General features: G+C 42.2%; 1 protein-coding gene across 1 annotated transcript in view; it reads right to left on the bottom strand.

Annotated features, from left to right (window-relative positions):
- Positions 1–5,407, bottom strand: part of pla2g10 (phospholipase A2 group X) — a 37,290-nt gene extending 31,883 nt beyond the window's left edge. Inside the window, exon 1 of the mRNA XM_048609599.1 lies at positions 5,316–5,407. Within this exon, the coding sequence (XP_048465556.1) occupies positions 5,316–5,355 (40 nt within the window). The 5' untranslated portion in view covers positions 5,356–5,407. The remainder of the gene's footprint in view (positions 1–5,315) is intronic.
- Positions 5,408–24,118: the final 18,711 nt, after the last annotated feature.

The following is a 24,118-nucleotide window of genomic DNA, read 5'->3' as shown; positions in this document are numbered from 1 at the left end:
GAAATGACACTACTCACCATAACGGACCAGACAGTATAAATTTCAAGTGGAGTAGAATAACATTGCTTCATCGGAGGCTCCACTGAAGACGTTACCTAGTATGGAGACAAAACGTCTGAATGAGAACAAGCCAACTCGGTGAGCAAGTCAACATCCTCATCCACAACCCGAGCTACAGATCTTCGCCAAAACTTTAAATGTATTAAACAGGACCACTACCCCTTTTAAGAAACTTATTATCAAAACAGCACTTCTGTGAAACTCATGAATGAATGCGTAGGAACTGTCAAAAACTAGCAACAGTAAATGAAATCTCACAACCCAGCTGCGGGAGATCAGTTTTATATCCTCTATACTTTTATTTAGTACACGTATAATTTCTCACTTATTTCGATCATATAGGTCTAGTATTTTTACCAGCATTACTAACTTTAAAGACAAAAGGACTAACACCTGTTAATTATGCAAACTCAGATCAGACAGACATTCTAATCCCATCAGGAGTAACAGCCAGCGTTCAGCAAGTGCTTAAACCATTTCCTACTTCCCCAGGACAGATGTCACGCAAACTTGTGTACAATAACTATTTGAAACCATAGTGCTAAATTTTAATGTATGTAAAAACTGTGTACAAAAGCATCTACTGTAAAACTGTACTTTGGATTCCATCATTGGCTCGAATTGTGCCACTGCGGATGCTCAATAAAAAGGCTGTTTTTGCCAGTAACCAGTCTCAGTCATTATTGAATACAATCCCACATCCTCCAAACCTTTCCTGTACGTGTACTTATCCTTGTCTTTTAACCGTTGTAATTGTACCCACATCTAACACTTCCCTCGGAAGTTCATCCCACATACGAACTACCCTTGACCACAAAGCAAGATCCTTCCCTCCCTCCACTCCAACGTTCCACAGGGACAGTTCCTTCCATGAGTCACTGCTTCACTCCAACACTCCTAACACTTCCTTACACCCCCACGGCACGCTCCCATGCAAGTGTAGATGTTATAACGCTTGCCCATTCACCTCCTCCCTCCTCACTATTCAAGGCTCCAAACACACCTTCCAGCTGAAGTAGCATTTTACTTGTACTTCTTTTAGTCAAGCCTACCACATTGACTGCTCGCAGCATGGTCTCCTTCACTGGTGAGACCAAATGTGGACTGGGTGACTGCTTTGCAGGGCACCTCTGCTCGGTTCATCTTCCCAGTTGTTTGTCATTTTAATACCTTGCTACCTTGCTGTCATGCTAACATCCTGGGCCTGCTGTAATCTTCCACAAAGCACAACACAAACTGAAGGAACAAAATCTCATTTTCCACTGAGGCACTTAACAGGTTCTTAAGCTCAATGCTGAATTCCTTAACTCCAGAGCCTGACTGGACTATGTACATTTGCTCACACTGCACTGCAGTACCCCCACCACACCACCTCCCACCCCCACCCCAATAATCCCCATAGTCTTATCTAGTTTGTGTTTTATTTACTTTGTTCTTTGTTCCCAGTAGATAGGATTCACACTGTCCCTTACACAGCTCCATTCACATCCATCTTACATCTCAACGTCTCTTTCACCACCATTAGCAAGTCCTTTGGCATTAGGTCTTTGTTGTATCTGAGCTCTTGCACTTCCTCTGTTTAAAGTATAAAAGAACCCTTTTCTAACCTCTTTCAATTCTGAAGAAGTTATTTTGGACTTGAAATGTTAACCCTGCTTTTCTCTCACCACAGATGCTGTCAGATCTGCTGAGCTTCTCCATCATTCCCTGTGTTCATTCGTGTCATTCACCCTCTGTTCTTCAGCCCCACCTTCCCCTGGAGATGTCAGAAAAGGCAAAACGCAGCATCACCCTTTCGCAATGCCTCCTTGGAGGTTCTCCTGAACGCTGACCAGGAGAAAAGGGGAATCTTTCCCCCTGTAAATGGCAGCAGGATGCTACTCCAACTGATAAGGTCAGACAGGACAGAGGTGGCTGGGGAGATTAGCACCCCCAGGAAGCTCAAGAGGACCTGGAACCAGTGCCACAACAGGATGAATGATCTCTGCATTTGGCCAAAGTATATACTCAATGCTTCACATTCCTATGAGTGTGGGTTAGCATTGTAAGGTCACCACTGCAGAAGGTTGGATGCCAGACATCTCTATCCAACGCCTTATGTACAATCAGTGTCTGTCACTTCATTGCAGCTTTCAATGTTGCACTACTGGCACCACACTGGTACTGTCTCTCACATCTGCCAGGGCTTAGGCATAAAAGATGCTACAAGATTCAGCAGCTAATGCACCATCAGTTCACTGACCGCTCCTCACAACTAGAACATGTACAACTGATAGCTTCTCACCAAAGGCTTGCATGAAGCAAGGACACAACCACAACTATGGCCTATTTTAGAGGATGGTTGGGGTAGGCTGGGGTGTTGGATCCTGCATCATCAGCCTGGCCAAGGAGGAGGCCTTTCACAGGATATTACACACCTACATGTAGGATCTACTCTCCAAAATAGGCTTTGAGGAGGAAATCCAAAACTGGATCTGACTGCTCTACACCAACATCATTAGTGCAGTCTCAATCAATGGGTGTGAATCAGAAAGCTTCCCAATCAGATCTGGAGTCAGGCAGGGCTGCCCACTCTCTCCTACCTTGTTTGTGTGTTGTATAGAGCCTTTAGCTAAGTCCATCAGGAAGGTTGCAAGCCTGGCAGGGGTGACTATTCAAGTCAAAGCCTCCCTGTGCATGGATGACATCACCATTTTCTGCTCGGATCTGCCGTCAGTGCACAAACTCATGAGCATCTGCGACCAGTTCGAACTGGCCTTGGGAGCCAAGATAAATTCAGGCAAGAGCGAGGCCCTATACTTTAGGAACTGAACCAACTGATCCTTTATCCCTTTCACCATTAGGATAGATTATCTGAAGGTGCTGGGAATACGGTTCAGAGGGACCAGGGTGTGCTCAAAATCTTGGGAGGAGGATATCACAAAGGTGAGGTAGAAACTGGGCAGATGGGAGCACTGCTCCCTCTCCATTGCGGGCAAAAGTCTGATCGTCAGGCGTGAGGCACTCTTGGCGTTGCTGGTTTAATCCCTGAACCTGCGCCATTGAAGTCACCCAAGCCATCTGCCACCTCATCTGGAGTTCAAAGATGGACTATGTCAACAGGAAGACCATGTACAAAGCTCTGGATAAGGTGTGGGATTGAACGTACCCAATACTGCCCTCATCCTGATGGCCACCTTTGTGTGCAGCTGCATCAAGCTGTGTGTAGACTCTCGGTACTCAAACTATGCAGAGGTTCTACTTGACCCTGGTGCTGCGAAGGATGGGACTGGTCTTGTTGCCATCGAAATGTTCCAGGTAGTTGGACTGTTCTGTGTCACCTGTCCTTCATGGAGAAATTTGCAAAAGAAAACATTTTTGACCACAAGTCCATTTGCGGCAGGACTACCACACACCTGGAATGTTTCTTTGCAAAGGAAGTCTGGAGAGAGATGCAGTGGTTTTTGTCAAGGTTCGTCCTCAGCAGTTCCGTGATGCAGGACTCTGTGCTCCAGGGGCTGTTGCCTGGGACACACACCAAGACAAACATCGACTGCACCTGGAGGACCATCAACTCGGTGAAAGATGCTCTTTGTTCTGCCCGAAACATGTTGGCCTTCTAGTGTAAAGGGTTGACCTTGACCAAGCATTGCAGACTGGCTCATTCCAAGGTCCAGGACTACGTACTGAGGAATACACTAAGCTTGGCGTAGCTGGCGCAAAGGCATAGTGGGAAAAGACCACCATTGATGGTCTTTCTGCCAAAGTATAATGGGTGTCCGTTCAGACCCTCTCACTGCCTCAAAATGAAGGAGCATGGTACACACCACTATCAACAAGTTAACATAAGCCCAACTTGAAAATAGATAGCTGTTCCTTCATTGTTAGGTAATAATCCTGGAATTCTCTACCTAACAACAGTCACAGTACCTTTGTCACCACATACTGCAGTGAGCAACCCATTACCACCTTTGCAAGAACAAGTAGGGGTTGGCATGCCAGGAGTACACACAGTCTATTGTAAAACATAAATGGTAGATTATACAGCCAAGACAGGTAGATGCAGTTAACATACAGGTGAGCCATGATCTCACTAATTGGTCCAATAGACTCAAGAGCCTGACTGAGATACCTACATTCCTATGCATCTGTTTTTGCCACCAGATGAGGCTTTTCTGATCTTACTGTCCTGCCTTCCACTCTGGATTTTAACAGTCAAACAGTCAAGGGAAAAAGAATGTGCCTTCAATACAATAGCACTGACTTGTTACTGTCTGGTTATGTTTTGTGTACTGTAATAACTAAAATCTGCTGCATTTGCAATTAATAAATAAAATCACACTGCAGTACACACTGGAACCTCATTAAGAAATGATGTGCAGACCAGTCAATCATTTTCTTTGCACTGGCAAATCTTGGCATCACATGGCACATTGTCTAAGAGATAGTGGCAGCTTGGGTCACATCGAAGTCACATCATGGATTGCCAAAGGAAGTGAAGGACACTTTGTATTTAGTCACTAGCTTATATATAAAACAAGGCCTATGTGAAACAAATCAAAACACAAAACAAAATAGGACAGCAGTAACATGTTAGCCCCTTCATTCCAGGGCACAGCTTTGTAATTCAAATAGAAATGTATTATCTTTATGGGAGAGTTAACCTAGATGACTATTGGTGAGCGTGGAGAAAGAAAAAAGCATTTCTGATAGTGCAGTGAAATGGAATCTCAAATATCTGTACTTCCATTAACCACAGTCCTAAGCACCATTCAGAATTTTGACAGGATAAAGCCCTAACGTGACAGAAATTGTAAAGAAAAAGTCACCTCTGTTGCAAATCAATTTTGCAGACTTGTAAAACCAAGCTTAATTCTCAATTTATATTATCTTCATTTCTTTATTATCTTTATTCCCAGGATATTGCCACATCACAAGTTAGGAACAAAATTTGGGACTGTTCAATCTTCCATCAATTTTATTATCTATCCAATGTTTCCCCAATTAGAACAGAAAGTTCCACTGTTGTTAAATTCCCTCAGTGACTTGCTGGGAGACTTGTAATCTTTAAATACAAAATATCAATTACAGAGTCATAATCTTATAGAGGTATATTGATTGCAGGGTCAGTTTTCGCATAATTATTCTTTTTAGCATTTCTTGTAGAATTTTATGGTGTTAGTGGAAGTACAGTTTCCAGTAAAGTATATTAGTATCAAAAGTAAAATGAAATAAGAAACTTCCTTTTAGTAAAGAGTTATGTTAAGATGGTTTACCTGATAGCAGTAAAAATAGACTGAAGAGCAGGAATTCCATTGATGAAAACGCAGGCAGATCTAGACTCGGACTCAGGAATGGGATGAGATGATGGTTTTCTGGTTTTCTCAAATGGACTGGAACTAATGCCAGCTGTTTAAACCCTCCAACGCCATCATTTCCTGAAAGCATGTATATAGTAACAGCTCTGTTCCAGCTAGGTCTAACAAGTAGCTTCACACCTCGTAACTCTGAGTTACACGGTTGTTGAAAAGGAACTGAAAGTTAATGCTTTCATATTCAGTCAAATGAAAATCTAAACGAGAATTTTTTTTTTATTCATGTAAGCAGTCATTCCACAGAGAATGCTTCGCACTACCAGAAATGACACTCACTCTAACAGCAAAATTTCTGGTACAATGTAGCATGAAGGAAAACCTCACAAAGTTTTAGAAAATTCAAAGCCTGCAGTGCAAGGTTATTTAAACCTATCCTTCCTGTAAAATGAATACAAGGGACACTTTGTTAATTTAGGGCTACATTTGGTATGTTTCCTGGAGTTCAATGTAATGTAAGAAGATTACTTTGTAGATTCAGAGTCAGCAATTTTCTCATGTACTAGCATATTGACGCATGGGATACCTTTGGGCTAATTACTGCCATTCTGATTACTGCTTGTGTGCATTGAGGCGAAGGATGTTATACTGAGGCATCAAACTTTCCCAGTCAAATCCAGCAAAGTAAGAATTCTTCCAGCTAGTCTGTCAAACACGGTTCTGCTCCTGACCTTCTAAGAATACTTGCAAATGAATGAGTGCAACATACTTTGCTCACATCAAATATTCTTGTAGAAGAGATGAAAATGCTGAAAATTCTCAGCAGGTCTGACAACATGTGTATGTAGTTAGATAGGCAGACTTAACATTTCATTTGAAAGGTCATCATCCTGAAACGTTTGGCCTATCTCTCTCTCCTCAAACACTGGCTCACCTGCTGGGTATTTCCAGGATTTTATCAATGATTTCCAGCATCAGCAGCAATTTGTTTTTGCAGAATACCTCTGTGTGAAACTGCCAATCAGATTTGGGAGAATTGCATGCTTGTGGGCTCAACCCTTTTGGGAACCGAATCAGAACTGCTCACATTCATCAGTGTGTACTGTCTGCTCATGGGCCATAATTTAATGCCCTCCTCCGAGATGAGTTTGATGATGGGCTTACACTTAATATGGCAGGGTGATGGTGAGTGGGGGCGTGTTCTCAATTCTGCCCAAGGGTGGGCAGGCCTTCTCACCCCAAAGCCAATTGAGGCTCTTGGGTAGGCAATTGCCTCATCTCGTGAGCCAGCAGCAGGCTTAGAACTTGCCATACGGAATGGCCAAAGGGGCTTCCAGGGGGGATATTTCAACATCAAAGAAACCAGCATCAGAAAAAGTGGGTTCCCAAGTCTTTTGCAAACCTCTCCTCTCATTATCACTCACCTCTTGCCTGGCTCCCTCAGAGTTCTTGGGCCATGTTTGGGGGCATTACCACCAGCAGCTACCATCTCCACTGGGCCATTGCTTAGCAGTACACAACTGCTGGCTGGCAGATCCCAGGAGGTAGTTGAAGGGACAGGATCCACCCTGAGGTCCCTGATCCCAATAGAGGTCTCCCAGTAACCACTTAAGTACCTGATTCAATAGCTTTTTCCTGAAAATAGGCAACACAGGGCTCTCACCAGTTCTGCAGCCAATAGCTGAGACTCTCATCACCCACATTCAATTCCACTTTGGGACTGGGCATTCCAAGTGACATGGAGACAGTAAGGGCTGCAGATGCTGGAAGCTAGAGTCAATAAATGTGGAGCTGGAAAAGCACAGTACGTCGGACAGCATCCGAGGAGCAGGAAGGCCAATGCTTTGGGCCAAAACCATTCATCAGGACAAGGCTGAAGAAGGGTTTTGGCCTGAAACAATGACTTTCCTGCTCCTCGGATGCCGTCTGACCAGCTGTGCTGTTCCCAGTGACATACCTGTTGTCAACCAATGCTTTCCATTTTAATTTTCTAAAAAGCCCAATGAAGAAGGTGGAGTTCTTTAAGTATACAAATTGGGGTGAACTGATATCTCCAGGCCAGACTGCAATTTTACTCCTCATGGATTCAGGGAGCCATTGTGATTTCCCTCCAGGCGAAAGACAGGCTCTTTAAGATTTTTTTTTAAACATTCTCAGTAGGGTCGGCGAGAATCAGTTGTCCTCCAGGTCCCACAAGTAAAATCTAAACACCCTCTGCCCTGGGCTCCTATCTCTTCCTCCCAAGAGGCTTCCTGAAAATCCTGCACCCTGTTGTTTGTACTCCCTGCCCACATGAGGTGGTTATTGACTGAAACCACTCAGATAAACTCTGGCAGTTATAACTGTCTGGGCCTCACATTGTTAAAATCACACTGTTGTTTTTAAAAAAATCAGTTCATGGGATGTGGGTACCTGCTGACAACACCAGCATTTAGTGCCCATCCATAATTGTCCTGGAGAAGGTGATAGTGACCCACTTTCTTGAACCACTGTAATATTGTCATGAAGGAAGGTCCAGGATTTTGAGCCAGTGCTAGTGAAGGTATGACTTTATAATTCCAAGTTGGGGTGATGTGGGGCTTGCCTTGACCATTGTCTGCCTGAGTCCTCTGCCAAGTTAAAATTGGGACAATGCTTTCTAGGTGTAGAGCAACAGAATGCTTTATCTGAGACCACCGGGGGTTGGCCACATGCTGCTCTGTCATTCATCTATTCTTATCCTCTGGTGCTTCCTAGGTCAGCTGTTTGAGTTGGCCCTAATTTACAGAATACTGAATGGCCTGGACAGAGTGGATGTTGGGAAGATTTTTTCATTTGTAGGACAGTCTAGGACCCGAGGGCATTGCCTCAGAGTAAAGTAAAGACCTATTAGAACGGAGATAAGGAGAAACTTCTTCAGCCAGACAGTGATGAATCTATGGAATTCACAGCCACAAAAGGCTGTCGAGGCCAGGTCATTGAGTACATTTAAGACTGAGATAGATAGATTCTTGATTATCAAGGGGATCAAGGGTTACAGGGAGAAAGCGGGAGAATGGGGTTGAGGAACTTATCAGCCATGATTGAATGGCGGAGCAGACTCGATGGGCCGAATGGCCTATTTTCTGCTCCTATGTCTTATGGTTTCAAAGTAAACTAACAGGGACTAGAAATGTGGGATGGCATTGATATAATTTCCACATTTCTCAATTGCAGGCAGTACTTCATGAAAAGCCCAATGTTTTCAGTCTACGTTACTTTAAATTGTGGTTGCGTTGACTCACACATTGTAACAGTGAAGTAATATCTTATGAAAAATTATATTTAGATCCTAAAACATCAGTGATAGTTCAATGTAAAGTACATTCCTAATTCCTTCTTTGCATTCCTATATCTTGCATGAATGCACTGAAAGTTAGGATTAAGGTTAGATTTTATCTCTCTGTCTTGATGCCTAAAGCTGTCAAAAAGTTTATAACCTCCTCCAAGTGGCTGACAAGAGTTTCAATTATTGGATAGTGCAGACATCTGAAAATAGCCAACGGTCACACTCCCCATTTCAACTATTATTATTGTTGTTTAGGCACGCCTCAAACCAAGAATGAAAAACAAGACAGCTCAAAATTTCATCTGTCCCTATCTGAAACAGTTAAGATTTTAGCTGTTCTGAGGAAGGGTCACTGGAGCTGAAACGTTAACTCTGATTATTTTCTTCACAGATGCTACCAGACCTGCTGAGCTTTTCCAGCAACCTTTTTTTTTGTTTTTTTTATAGGGTTTTAGCTGCTTGGGCCAGAACTACAAATCTTTTTTTGTTTCTCTCTGGATTTTTCTCTCCTCTTTGCAGGGGCTGGACTCATTGTGATTTGTTCCTCAGGGATCGGTCACCTTGGTACCTCACCCAAGTAGCTATTCTTGATGCACTGACAGTTGCAAGAATGAAAGAATCTTCAAGCCTGCTCTAGTGGGACCTTTCCACTTTTTTGAACTATTTCTGTATCATTTGATTCCCTTAATATCCATCCAATCAGTATTGAACATACTTATTGATTGAGGATCCACATTGCTCTGGAATTGAGAATTCCAAAGATTATCAAATTTCTGAGGGAAGGGGGTTCATCATCTCATGGCCAACTCCCTTACTCTGAAACTGTGACTTTTATAGCCAAATTGCAAGGTCAGGAAAATTTCTGCTGAATAAACCGAATTAGGGAGAGGGTGCCCTAAATCTCTGGATTTTCATCCTGGGGACCAGAGGTTCTGGATCTGGACAGGGATCAGGAATGTCAACCCCAGATGTTGCTTGGAAGCAGCCACACAAATTGCTGCGTGCTGAGTCAGAGTGGTAACAACACTTTTCACTGTATCTCGGTATACTTGACAACAATAAATAATAAAGACAAACAAAATAAAATAACAGAGTCCTCCGGTCCTCACTACTCAGAGCCCCTTGATTCCCCCTCTACACATTACCCATACCCATCAATACTATCTCAAGCCCCCACCACACATACCGATGAATCCACATGCTCCCCCATGCTAAGCTATGCACCCCACATACTCCCCATGGGCCCTCATACCTTCCAAGCCAAATCATATCACCCACTTAGGTCCATGGTTCTTTACAGTTCCTATGCCAACTTAGAGCCAACTCAGGGCAACACTTGGCCTCCCCACCTACTCTCCTTTGCCCTTATACCCTTTGAGCCAACTCACCCAGAACCATCATCTGAACACCATGAATATTGAAGCAAATTGTAATACCCCCACCTATGACCATCCAAAGCAGATCTCGATAGTTTTGTGAGGTATACAGGTCAGGTGGGCCCTATTATTTACATTGTTATGTCATTCAGTACTAACTATCAGTATTGAACTAACTTATTACTCCAATTATCCCCACCCTTTAACCCTGTTTCAACCACAGCTTTGATTCCTTACGTTTCTTGATCAACTGGTCTATGTTCTATGTATCAAGCTTCAAATTGAGTTTCACTTGCTGCTAGATATATCAGAAACAGAATTTTCCACCACCCGGATTGCTTTTGGAACTACATTTTGGAACCATTTGGAACTCAAAATGAACATTCACAAATTTCAAAACTTACTGTCTCAAACAGAACATTTTTGCATGCAGCCCTTAAATAGGGCTGATGGAGTATTCAAGGTTTATTTAAATCTGACCTGCCCACTGAAAACTGTGTGTGCGTCAACAGTTAAAACAGAACAGATTAATTTTCCGCTTGAAATATGCCCCATTTCTGCCACTTGTGATCTGCATCTACAGATGCTACAAGCAGGAGGGACCTGACAGGATTTTACATTGACTTCAATCTAGATCTGAACTGGGAACATGTCACTGGGTGAGGCAAAGTCAGTAATGATCAATTGCTGTCAGGGCAGATGAAGAGATGAAAAGACTTGATGAGCCAGAAACTTTCCTTTCTGCAGTCCGTAGAAACAGCAGTGTTCTCCTGGAACCCAGAAGGGAAAGTTTCAGGTTCCCCAGACCCCATCTTTCCTTCCCTCCAAAGGCCCCTAACTTGGAAGATAGCAAGTGCCAAGGGCCCCATACTTTTCAGCAGCAGATAACCCTCTGACCCTGGTTCTTGGACAGAAACAGTGTTAAATTGCATCTGATTCAGGCACTGTGAAGAGAATTTCCAAAGGACTCCTATTGAGCTGGTGGCTGAACAGTTTCTCACAGAACATCAGCTCTAAGTCAAAACATCCCGTTTGCAAATTTGCAACTTCAGTTGAAAACGAAGTGCAGACTGCATGCCATTCCTGTTGGAATTGTTCATTCTTGGCTATTATTGATTATTCTGTATCAGTTTTCACAGTAGAACAACAGAGTTATGCAATAGCATCCCACACATGAATGTAAATCCTGAACTGCAATCAAACAAATAAAAAATGAACCTATTCAACTACTTTGGTCACATTTCCTTATTAGGAATATAGGAATTGCTAGACAATAACAGCACTCAGTAGGCCGAGTAGCATCTTTGGAGAGAGAAACAGATACCGGGATCTGAGGTGCCACAGGGTCTGCAGTAGGTTCAGGCAGACTGTTTAAAAGACCAACCCCAATTATCTTGGGACTTTGACCATGATTTTTTGTTATATGTTAGACTCTCTAACCCTCAGCCCTCTCATTCCCTCACTCTTCAAACACTCTCCATATCCTATCCGTGCCAACAATTGCCAATGCATGACCCTCCGCCCAGGTTGATGGCCTTTCATTAGTTTAGTTCTGAAAAGGTAACTGTTTCTGTCCCCACAGATGCTGCCTGACTTGTTCAGTTTCTCCAGCATTTTCTGTTTTTATTTCACGTTTCTAGTAGCTGCACTATATTATTTTTGCATTAGTAATAAATTTGCTTTAAGCACTGCCACTGAGCATTATTGTTCTAAATTCAATTTGCTGTAATTCAGGATGTAGATCTCCTTCATTTGCAAGAAGTATTATTTTTATAGAACAATTACAGCGCAGATGGAGGTCATTCAGCCAGTTATGTTTATGGTGGCGCTCCACAAGAGGACCTCAACTTCTCTCACTTCCTCACCCTTTCTCAATACTTCTGCAAATTCTTCCAATTCCTTTTTGAAAGTTATGATTGAATCTACCACCATCACCCACTTACTATGTACATGCTTACAGAAGGCTTCTGGATTTCTTTTACACCTTCTGCCCGTCATTTCTCATACTTTCTCTTTGCTTTCCCTATTTCTTCTCTCACTTCCTCTATGCATTTTCTACATTCAGATTGGTTCTCACTTCTATTATCAACATGTCACCTGTCTCAAACATCCCTTTTCTGCTTCATTTTACTCTTTTTCACTTGTGTAGCTTTGGTTTTGCTTGTCCTACCTCTCCCCCTTGTGGTAATGTACCTCGATCGTTCGCGAACCATTTCTTTTTTGAAAAGTCTTCCATTCCAGATTTGTCTGTCAATTTTTGATTCCAAATGACCTAGACCAGACCAGTTCTCAGTCCACTGAAACTAGCAATTCCCAAATTAACTATCTTTATTCTGTATTGCGCCTTGACCATTTTCATTCCTAATTTAAACCTTATTTACAATGCTACATTCATGTACAGAAAATTAATTTATACCTTATTGCATTCTCTCATGCTTTGACATCACCTTACCATTTCTTACTCTATTTGTCCCTAACATTTCTTATTCTTGTGCTATTTGTCCCTCCAATCCTTTAATTGCCTAAATTCCCCTTTCATCTTTCAGCTCCATTCCCGTGCCACATTAGTTTAAACCCTCTCCAAAAACACTAGCAAATTGTCCCACAAGGACCTCTGTCCTGACTCTGATGATGTGCAACACCAGCTGACTTGTATAGGTCTCACCTTCCCCAGAACTGGTCCCACTGACCCAGGAATGTAAAATACTCTCTCCTGTAATATCTGTCGTGCCATGCCATTCATCAATTCTATCCTCCTTTTTCTATCCTCTACTCATGAGCATATGACACCAGGAATAATTCAGAGATTACTACCTAGTTGCTACCATAGCTTCCTAAAATCTGCCAGAAGGACATCATCCTTTTTTCTATGCACATATACACTACTGATATTGGTCAAGACCTCTGCCAGTTCACCTTCCTTATTCAAGGTGCTGTGTATGCAATCAATGACATTCCTGATTCTGGCACCAGGGACACAACATACCATTCTTGATTCACATCTGTGCCACAGAAACGCTTGCCTCTTTTCCTAACTATACAGTTCCCAATCACTGCTTTCCCAATTGTCTTTCGGTTCCTCTTGTGGGATTGGAATTCCCTCCAACTGGACTTTATGAAAAATGAAAGGCCATAAAACACTTGGGCACATGGACTGTGGATCAAAGCCAAGCGTCAACACAAAACACACAGAAGCAGGCTACATTGTAAGGAATTAATCTCAAACATTCCAATGTTGCAACAGAGCTGATATTAAAAGGACTGGAATTTGGGACATTATCTCAACAGTGGCACAGGATGACTCATTTCAGAAACTCCACAGTGGCATCATGTAACTCATTTCAGAAACTGAAGAGGCCACCGTTACAAATAAGTGGGCCTCAGACAAGTCATTCTCTCCTATTGAAGAAGGAGAGAAAATTCTACATGCATTAGCTTTGGATATCTTGCCTCACTGAAACTGAGTGGCTGTGGAATTACCATCAGCACTGACTGGGTCCACCTGAAGCAGAGCATGTAACAGATTAAACTTGTGCTGAATACATGTCACCGAGCATTATAACCTCAGGCAATATGTTTGTGGTGATCAATCAACATCGGACAGGCCAACAGTTTTGAGCATTGTAAGTGTTCCAGTCAAATTGTAATGATTTTATTGGGGAGGGGAGGAGTAAGGATTGGGGCAGAAATGTAAAGTTTTGCCCATGTTTAATTTTTAGTAATAGTTTTCATGCTACATCGCTATGACTTTAAATGTTTGGGTGGGAGCCAAGGCTAAATCATGAGGTCTTTTAAAGTAAATGAACCATGTTATGTAGTATCATTTAAACTAGCTTTTGCATCAGAGCATCAGGAAGTTTTAATAAACAGCATGTCTGTGGTTGAAACAAAACCTGTGTCTGTGCAATTTTGTTCTTTATAAAACCCTAACGTAAAGATCCATTTGTAAGGCATGGTGGAGAGAATTGAAATTGGAACCACTCATATCCTGGACAGCAGAACACCCATGATGTCATGTATCTTGCTGTGGCTGCACTTACAGGATGAACTATCATTCTCTCCAATATTCAGAACTGGAAATCAAGATGCCCTCCAAAATGACCTGCCCAGTCCCCTTTGAATGCCTGGTGGTCACCCATTCTCTTCCTGCGTATACACCCCTTTAGATTCTGGAAACATACTATCATTTAGCTCTCAGCGTCATGGATGCAGCACAGTGAAACCAGCAGTCAATCTCCAAAATCCAGAGCTTGAGCTGCTCTAATAAACAACAGAAGGTGGTGGTGTGGTAGTAATGTCACTGGATTAGTAATCCAGAGCCCTACTCTATTTTATCCCCCCACATTTTGTTTTCAGATAGATAAGCTGGTTAAGGAGGCATATAGGGGATACTTGCCTTTATTAGACAAGATATTGAATGTCAGAGCAGGGAGACTATGATGAGCTGTATATAAAATTTGTTAGACTACACCTATTGCGTGCAATTCTGGTCACCACACTATATGAAGGATGTGACTGCTCTAGAGTGGGTGCAGAGGAGATTCACCAGGATGTTGCCTGGGTTAGAGCGATTCAGCTATAAAGAGGGACTAGATTGGCCGGGAGTGTTTTCCTTAGAGAAGTCTGGGGGTGGGGGGAAGAATCTGATTGAGTAAAAGTTCTCAGCTGCATAGACAGGGCAGATAGAGAGAAACTTTTCCCCACAATAGAGGGGTCAGTAACTAGGGGTTACAGTTCTAAGGTAGGGAGCAGGAGGTTTAGAGGGGATTTGAGGAAAAAATATTTTCACCCAAAGGGTGATGGGTATCTGGAACTCACTATCTTAAAAGAGTGGTAAGGCGGGAACCCTCAAGGTATTCAAAAACAATTTGCAAGAGCACTTGAAATGCCATATCATACAAGGCCATGGGGCAAGGGCTGGAAATGGGATTAGATGGATGCTTGATGACCGGTTGGACACAACAGGCTGAAGGGTGTTCTTCCGTGCTTTTAAAAGATCTATAACTCTATTCCCTGCATATGTGATTATCCACGACACAAGAAGCATTCAGCATTACCATATCATACTGGTGCATGTTCTTTGGGACTGAGATTCCCTGCCATGACTGTGTTTACTATGCTAACTAAATGTAACGGAAATAAACTAGGAACATAATAAAGGCATATGCAATGAGATACTCACCAATTAGTACCTCCCATTGCGCTCAAGCCATCTAAGATTCTTTTTGTCACCTTGATTCTCGACACTCACACTCCCTCTGCTCTGTTGCTGTGACCAGTTCCTTCAAATGCTTGCTTCAGCCCTCCAGCCTCTCCAAACAACCAATCTCCTACATGCTGCCCTGTGGTAACATTTATGTTGATTGGTTTGCACAGTACTTGCTCTCTGTGGCTGTTTGTATCTCTGTACCATACTCTTGAGCTACCTACTGTTACAGTGTTACTCAGGCCATGTCTGCTGTGCTGTTGGCTTCCTACCATCTTTGCAGGGCCCTCTCTTTCTCTCTCTCTTCTCTCTCCTACCTTCTATCATTTATCCCCACAGGAAAACCCTTTGCATTTCTCCAGCCTTTTTCAGCCTTTTGTCTGCTTAATCTTTGAATGCATTCAATTTGCCTACAGCTTATCCTATTCAGCTTGATAATGTACCACTTTCATTAGCTTCCTATCATTTACAATTTTAGCCACTGTGCTTGTACCCCCTCGCTCCAAGTCAGATATTAAACAAAAACATCTATTCATGTAAGATTACACATTTCATGTCAGGTTACAGACAACTTCCAAAGCTCAGACAGATAACAGGCTTTTTATATTGAGGTGAGAAAAGATAGATCATTATAGGAAGACAATTTTGTCAGGATATTTCCGTATGCACAGCCAACTGAGGAACCCCACAGGCAACATCTTCCAAGGCTGATGAAAATCTGTGAGCCACCGCCCACTAATTCTATTGGTCAGTAACTTGCATATTAATTTAAAGTATTTCCATTAATACTGGCTTTCTTCATTTGCATTACCAGCCTTTCCGGAGGAACTGCATTCAAAGGTTTTTCAGGAATTTCAGAACACCATATTTATTGCCCCACGTATTTCAAGTTCCTTTGTCACACTCTCAAAGAAAAGCAATAAGGTTAGCAAACTTTTTTCATTTGCTTAGTAACTTTATGATTGAGTATTGTGAAAAAAGCCAACTTTGTCAAAGACTTTAATCTTGCATTCATCAGGACAATTCATAAGAAAAACAACTTAAGGGCAAAACAAAGATTAATACTGTCTGAGTTGAGTGGTAATTGGTTAAGAAATGGACTAGATTTAAAAAGGTGTTACGATGGAGAATGCAAAAGTGAATAAAAATGGATGGTTAATTGCAAGACTTTGTTTAAAATTTAAACCATGTAAGTCGACTCTGGTCAGGCATTGCATTTTACCTTAAGGATTTCCATCATTTTACCCACACAGGGCATCAAATTCACTGGTTTGCAGTTTCCTGGATCACTTTGCCATCTTTCTTTAAAATAGGACAGCCATCTGTCTCTTCACAGTCACCACACATCCCTCCAATATTCAGTGGTGTTCGGAATATTTGTGCCATCATTCCAACAATTTCTCCCTTCTGAAGCAGCTTCAGATGTATCGCATCTAGACCTTGAAATTTCTTTGCCTTAATTATTAGTGCCTGATATCTTGCAAAGATTTCTATTTTTGGGTTCCTAAATCCCTCTGCTGTTCCAAAAGTCCTAGCGACTCAATGCAATATCTTTGTAGTATGAGAAACAATGGATAAACAATGGATATTTGACACATACAAATAGCCACAAGAGGGTGCTGCTGCATTGGACATGTAGAAAATCATTGGATCGTAGAATCCTTACAGCGTAGAAAGAGGCCATTCAGCCTATCAACTCTGCACTGACTCTCTGAAGAGTATCCCACCCAGACCCAACATCAGAGTTAACGTTTTGGGTCGGTGATCCTTCCTCAGTACAGTTCTGAGGAAGGGTCACCGGACCCGAAATGTTAACTCTGATTTTTTCTTCACAGATGCTGCCAGACCTGCTGAGCTTTTCCAGCAACTTCTGTTTTTGTTGTTGTTGTTAGACATATTTTATCTGTCTTAACAATAGTCATTACTAAAGTTAAAATCACCCATAGTCCAAGAGGAATGTGCTCTCATTATAGAGAGATGACTGGTGGTGAGTTTAACCTGAGGGTCAGCATGACTCAGGTGAGATGAGGTTGAGAAGACATTGTGACTTCAGCCAGTGTGGGAATTGAACCCAAGCAACACAAACTAGCTGTCCACCCAAGTGAGCTAAGCAACCACGAGTGCATGATCAGTTTTCTGATTGATGAAGCTTAAAAACCCACCAGCATAAGTGCTGAGTCAATTCTATTGGCTCTTGAAGATCACAAGTGTTCCTCCTGAGATCAGGAGCACTGCCACCTGGAATTCCATCCTCCATCACTGACTCTCACCCCTCTACAAAACTTAACATGAGCTTGGCAGCCGATGTTCAGTAAGTTTACACAAATGACAATGACTGAATAATCAATTTTAATGCTGTTGATAAGTGACAAATATTGGCTAGGACATGAAGCCAAACTCACCTGTACTGCAAAACAGTACCACAAGACATCTTTATGTCCGTTGAAGGGGTAGAGGTGGCAATCTCATCTGAAAGGCAGCACCCCATCAGCACTGTACATGTTTCAAAAGCCTGGATTTTGTTCTCCAGCCTCTGCAGTGAAATTTGAATCAACAGGCTCTGACTCCGAGATTGTTTCAGCCAGTTCCAGGAACACGTTGTAAAGCTTCTAGCATAACTATGATGACATCACCCTCAAGGTAGTAAAACAAATTCTTATGCTTTGGTATTGTGCTTTCTAAGGGTTGTCACGACTGTCAACGCTGCCTGTGCATACATCCAGACAGTAGGTTCTGCCTAAGGCTGATCCCATGATCATGTCTGGAAGTAGCATGGCATTCAGCTGAAGACTAAAATCAAACTCCACCAGGCTACTGTCATTACCACTCTGCAGTGTGCCGTAGAATTCTGGGTCTGTTAAAAGTGCCAAAGCTCTGGGTATCTTTGCCAAACATGCTCAAGATCCATTATGAGAACTTGATAGCTGCAGAAGATTACAAACATTGATATCATTCATCATGTCCATTAGACCATTAGGTATAGGACCAGAATTACGCCATTCGGCCCATCAAGTCTGCTCCACTATTCGATCCTGATTCTCAAGCCCATTCTCCTGACTTCTTCCTGTAACCCTTGATCCACTTACCATTCAAAAACCTACCTATCTCTGTCTTAAAACCACTCAACCACTTGGCCTCCAAAGCCTTCTGCGGCAATGTGTTCCACAGATTCATCACCTGCTGGATGAAGAAATTCCTCCTCATCTCAGCTCCAGGGGGTTGCCCCTTCACTCTCAGGCTGTTACCTCGATGTCCACTGTATCCAGGCCTCTCAGTTATTCTGTGAGTTTCAATCAGATCCTTCTAAACTCTATCAAGTAGAGACCCAGAGTCCTCAACGACTCCTCATAAGTGCTTCATTCCTGGGATCATTCTTGTAAATCTCCTCTGGATCCCCTCCAATGCCAGCACATCCTTCCTTAGATATGGGACCCAAAACTGTTCACAATATTCCATCAGGATTGTCAGTGCTGTATTCGCTTTCCATGCATCTTATTTTGTTTCTATGTAAATGACAGTCCCCTTGTGTGTTTTCATGAAGCAGTTTAAATTTCTCTGTACTAAATTTAATCTACACAGTCCCCATAATTCTCTAGCACATGCAAATCTTACAGCATATCCTATTCAATATTTCAGTTGACCAGCTTTATTAGATGTGTATCATCCGAACGTCTAGCCCTTGTAACTGTGACTTCTAGCTCCGGATCATTTAGGAAGATATTAAGCAAAAGAGGTCACAAAATTGTTATCCCTGTTAGCACCATTTCAAGAACCATCAACTATTAAACCATAAGGACACAAGGGTGGCATGGCAGCACAGTGGCTCAGTGGTTAGCACTGCTGCCTCATAATGCCAGGGACCCAGGTTTGATTCCATCTTCGGGCAGCTGTCTGTGTGGAGTTGGCACATTCTCCTGATTTCTGTGCAGGTTTCCTCCTGGTGATCCAGTTTCCTCCCACAGTCCAAAGATATGCAGGTTAGGTGGATTGACATGTTGTGTCCAGGGCTGTGTAAATTAGGTGGATTAAACATGGGCAAGGATAGGGGGTTGCGTCTGGGTGGGATGCTCTTTGGAGGGGTGGTGTGGACTTACTGGGCCAAATGGCCTCTTTCTTCATAGAATCCCTACAGTGTGGAAACAGGCTTTTTGGCCCCTCAAGCCCACTTAGCTATCAATAGGATCATGGCTGATCTGACACACCTCGCTTCCACTTTCCTGCCCTTTCCCCACAACCCTTGATTCCCCTACTGATCAAGAATCTATCTCAGCTTTAAATATACACAAGGGCTCTATGGCAAGGAGTTCCAAAGATTCATCTGAGAGAAAAAATTCCTCCTTATCTCAGTTTTAAATTAGACCACTATGCCCTCTGGTCCTAGACTCTCCCATGAGGGGAAGCATCCTCTCAGCATTTACCCTGCCAAGCCCCTTAAGAATCCTGTGTGTTTTAATGGTTCAACTATAGAACAACTGGTCAACTTTTCCCATACCAAATTAGAATCTGCAGAACTATCTTTGCATACTTATTTTACATGTGAAGTAAATCTGAAAGTGCTATCACATTGATTGGAGGTTGGATTATTGGACAGTCATTCCATTAATCTCAAGAGTGAAACTTGGGTTTATACGATTACTGTTGTGTCTTGAATACTTGTAAAAATTGAATTTTATTGCAAATTGTGTAAGATTGAAATTGAAATGCTTTGTAATGTATCCTTACAAACGTATGAATAATGTACTTTTTTGGAAAAATAGACAAGAAAGTCTGAAACTAATGATATGAATGAAATTCTTATATGATAATCATCGTTTAAGGTAATGTATGAAGTGAAGGAGCAACAACAACATGCATTTGTACAGTTATGTAGTAAACCGATACAAGGACCATTACAAAAGATCTGATACTGAGCTAAAGGGATATTAAGAAAGGAAACCAAAGCTTAATTAAATGGTTGGTTTTAAGTAGCATCATAAAGGTAAGGAGAGATGTAGAGGGGTGAAGTTGTTTAGTTTCGGAATTCCAGAGTTTAGGAGCTAGTCAACTAAAGGCACAGTTGAAACTTGCAGCACGGTGGCTCAGTGGTTAGCACTGCTGCCTCACAGCGCCAGGAACCCGGGTTCAATGCCAGCCTCGAGCAACTGTCTGTGTGGAGTTTGCACATTCTCCCTGTGTCTGTGTGGGTTTCCTCCGGGTGCTCCAGTTTCCTCCCACAGTCCAAAAACGTGCAGGTTAGGTGGATTGGCCATATTAAATTGCCTGTAGTGTTCAGGGATGTGCAGCTTAGCTTAGGTGGGGTGGGATGCTGTGGACTTGTTGAGCCAAAGGGCCTGTTTCCACACTGTAGGGATTCTATAAAAATATTCCAAATACGGTTTGATCACAGCCTCTGCTCTTATATTCTAGTCCTCTTGAAATGAATGTTAACATTACATTTGCCTTGCTATCTACTAACTGAACCTGCATGTTAACCTTAAAAGAATGCTGAATTAGGACTTCCAAGTCCTTTGGTGCTTCGGATTTCTGAAGCCTTTCACTGTTTAGAAAATAGTCCATGCCTCTATTCTTCCTACCAAAGTGCATAACCTCACACTTCCCCACATTGTATTTCAACTTCCACTTCTTTGCCCACTCTCCTAGCCTGACCAAGTCCTTCTGCAGCCTCCCCACTTCCTCAACAGTACCTGCTTCTCCACCTATCTTTGTGTCATCTGTAAACTTAGCAACAATGCCCTCAGTTCCTTCATCCAGATTGTTAATGTATATAAAGCATGAATAGTTGTGGTCTCAACACTGACCCCTGTGGAACTCCACTAGTTACCAGCTGCCATCCTGAAAGTGGACAAAGTCAGAAGCCACGCGACAATAGGTTATAGTCCAGCAGGTTTATTTTGAAATCACAAGCTTTCAGAGCTGGGTGCACACTTCACCCAATGAAGGAACAGCGCTCTGAAAGCTTGTGATTTCAAATAAACCTGTTGAACTATAACCTAGTGTCGTGTGGCTTCCCATTTTTGGATCAACACTTTTAAACCAGTATAATTTGAACTTCCAGTCACTACAGCTTAAAACCAAGTACTAAAGTGTGCAAAGTTAGTTGCCAGAGGGTTTCTTGACTACTTTTGTATGTTTAAACCATCGAGGGACCAAAAAGAACATGGCAGGCTAATGTTGAATGAATGTCATTTACTCCAACAGACCCCAAAGTATATTCTTAAATTGAATGCGTCATTTAAACATGAAGACACTGTCTCAAACTCTCAAGGTGTTAACACAAAACAAAAATGTACATTTAACATACACAACAATCTTATGTTTGGGAAAAGAATGTTGAATTTGTACAAGTCATATGATGAAGCCATATTGTTGTCTACTTTTCAAACTTGCAAGTATTTTTCAGACAGTAGCACCAGAAAGTCATTGAACTAATTGCAAGTCATCCAAGGAACCAAGTTATTTAACAATAATAACTTGTAAGCAGAGAGGTCCAATGGAATGACATCCTCAATCTGTTGTAAAGACTGCATCTTTTTACTTTACTTTATTTTTGATTGTGACTGCATTGGAAAGAACAATTGTCTTACAACAAAGGACTGAGGAAAGAATTGCTATGCATTTCTAAAAAAAAGTTACTGACACTCATTGTAAGTTATATTTACACTGTGGCTTGGTAAGCAGTGAGGGAGGATGTAGAATAAATGACATGGCACTGGAGTGTGCATACAAAGTGAGATTCTGCCAGCAACAAGTAGCTGAATGGTTTGTGGAATTGTGATCAGTTGTGGATACCAAGGTCAACTCTGACAAATCTCAGGTTTCTGGGTAGCTGAACAGCACCCTGACTCTAGTGATTCCTGAAAGATCACCACCAACGACCCCACAATCTCCTCAGCTATCTGCTTCAGAATGCTGGGTTGTAGTCCATCTGGTCTGGTTTATTTTATCCACCTTCAGCTGTTTCAGCTTCCCCAGCACCTTCTCCTGAGTGATGGCCACTACACTAATCTCTGGCCCTGGCTCTCATGAAGTACTGGTATGCTGCTGGTGTCTTCCACTGTAAAAACTGATATAAACATGGAGACCACCAACTAGAAACTTCAACTTAGTTGGTCAGATCAGAAGATTATAAGACGTAGGAGCAGAATTAGGCTACTTAATGAGATTATGGCTAATGCTCAACTCCTGTTTTCTGCCTTTTCCCCTTAGCCGTTGATTCCCTTGCTGATTAAACATCTGTCTATCTCAGCCTCAAATATACCCCAGTCTTTTATTGTGGCCACCACTGGCTCCTAATATCTACTCGAAGCCAGCAAGAGAGTGTGGGCTGACAGGTGATGTAGGGGAGGACATTATGATGAAATATCTGAGTCAGAATTTCTCACATGACATGCCAAATTCATCCTGAAAGCCAGCCAACTTGCAGGGATAGGCTGTGTGAAGTATTGGATATTGCAAGGAAGACGGAATGTCACATGTGGAGATGGGACACAGCTGGGAGATGGAACAATGCCAGGAGATTGGATATTGCAGTAAGTTCGGTCATTGTGGGGAGATGGGACTTTGTAGGGGATACTGTTGTTACCAGGGGGAGAATCATACATCGTAAGAGACGGCGAAGAGACACATTTGTTAGTCCAGGGCTACTACTTCTGCTCCTAGCCACAAGGACTACAACAAAGCTGTCACCTCTCACCTGCCAGAACTTCGAAGGCCAAAGAACCTCAATCTCCATGGATCAAATCTGGACAGGGGAGAATTGAAGCGAGGTTGGGATTGGATTGGAGAATATTAACATTTACATATTCCACCTGTCCCTAACCCAAAAAACTCTACGTGTTCCCCCAGTATCTAAAAATAACTCTTAAATATATCATATAAACATTTTTATATTAAGTTAGAGAACTGCACATGCTTATAGATCTCCAGTGAATTAAAAGTCATCGTCCTCTTGCTCATTCTTCAGGCTTTTTCCAAGTGCTGTAAAACTAAATATGTCTGAAAAAGCATTGGCTTTTGCAGTACAACAAAGATTAAAATCTTTGTAGTATACTCAAAGTTGTCTAAGGCTTACAGAAAAGAGTTAACACTGCAGTTGGAAAATAGGTGGAGACAGCTGTAGCTGTTAGGCTCTGCAAAAGTGTACAGTTCCTCTGATAGGTTTAAAGTGCCAGCAACATGAAGACAACAGGAATCTTGCAGCCTTGGACTGGTTTTTTCCCTCCCAACTATTTTACTTTCTGAGGTTTACTGTGAACCTTTGATTTCTCTCTTCCTATCCTCTGTTTGGATACTGGGAGAATTACAATGGGGGAATGGGACATTGGTTGAAATTTAAGACTGCCTCTCCCACTGCTGGTCTCGAGCCTGAACAACCACTCCTCTGCATTCCTTTAAGCTATAAATGCACTCCTCACACACCTCCTCACTGAATTTATTGCCAAATGTCATAACTGCATGATCCAAGATCTGACAGGATATATATAATCCTTGGACCATTTGGCTCTGTTAAGTTTAAGACCCCCTTCAAAGAATTCTCTAAAGCACTTAAATCTATCATTGTGTCCAAGACAAACTTTGATGCCTGATGTTTGTACTTGCTTAGAATTTCACTGTAAATTATCAGAAGTGCTTACCTTAATTGAAAGCCAACAGAAGGCTGGAAGCATGATTCCATCTAACCAAGAAATCGGGATGTAAACCACAATACTTCATTCTATGATGCATAGAATGACATAGATTCTCCACCAATGAAACAGACCATTCGGCCCCAGTGGACTCTGTTGGTGCTTATGCTCCACATGCACTTCTCTCTGTCACTTCACCAAATCCAGTCAGCATATGCTTTTATGGAGGTCCCCGATTAATGAATGTCCAAATT

Source organism: Rhincodon typus, chromosome 21, assembly GCF_021869965.1.
Source record: "Rhincodon typus isolate 14 chromosome 21, sRhiTyp1.1, whole genome shotgun sequence".
Taxonomy (NCBI): Eukaryota; Metazoa; Chordata; class Chondrichthyes; order Orectolobiformes; family Rhincodontidae; genus Rhincodon; species Rhincodon typus.
The sequence above is the reverse complement of the archived record's forward strand: the minus strand, read 5'-3'. Positions and strand labels throughout refer to the sequence as shown.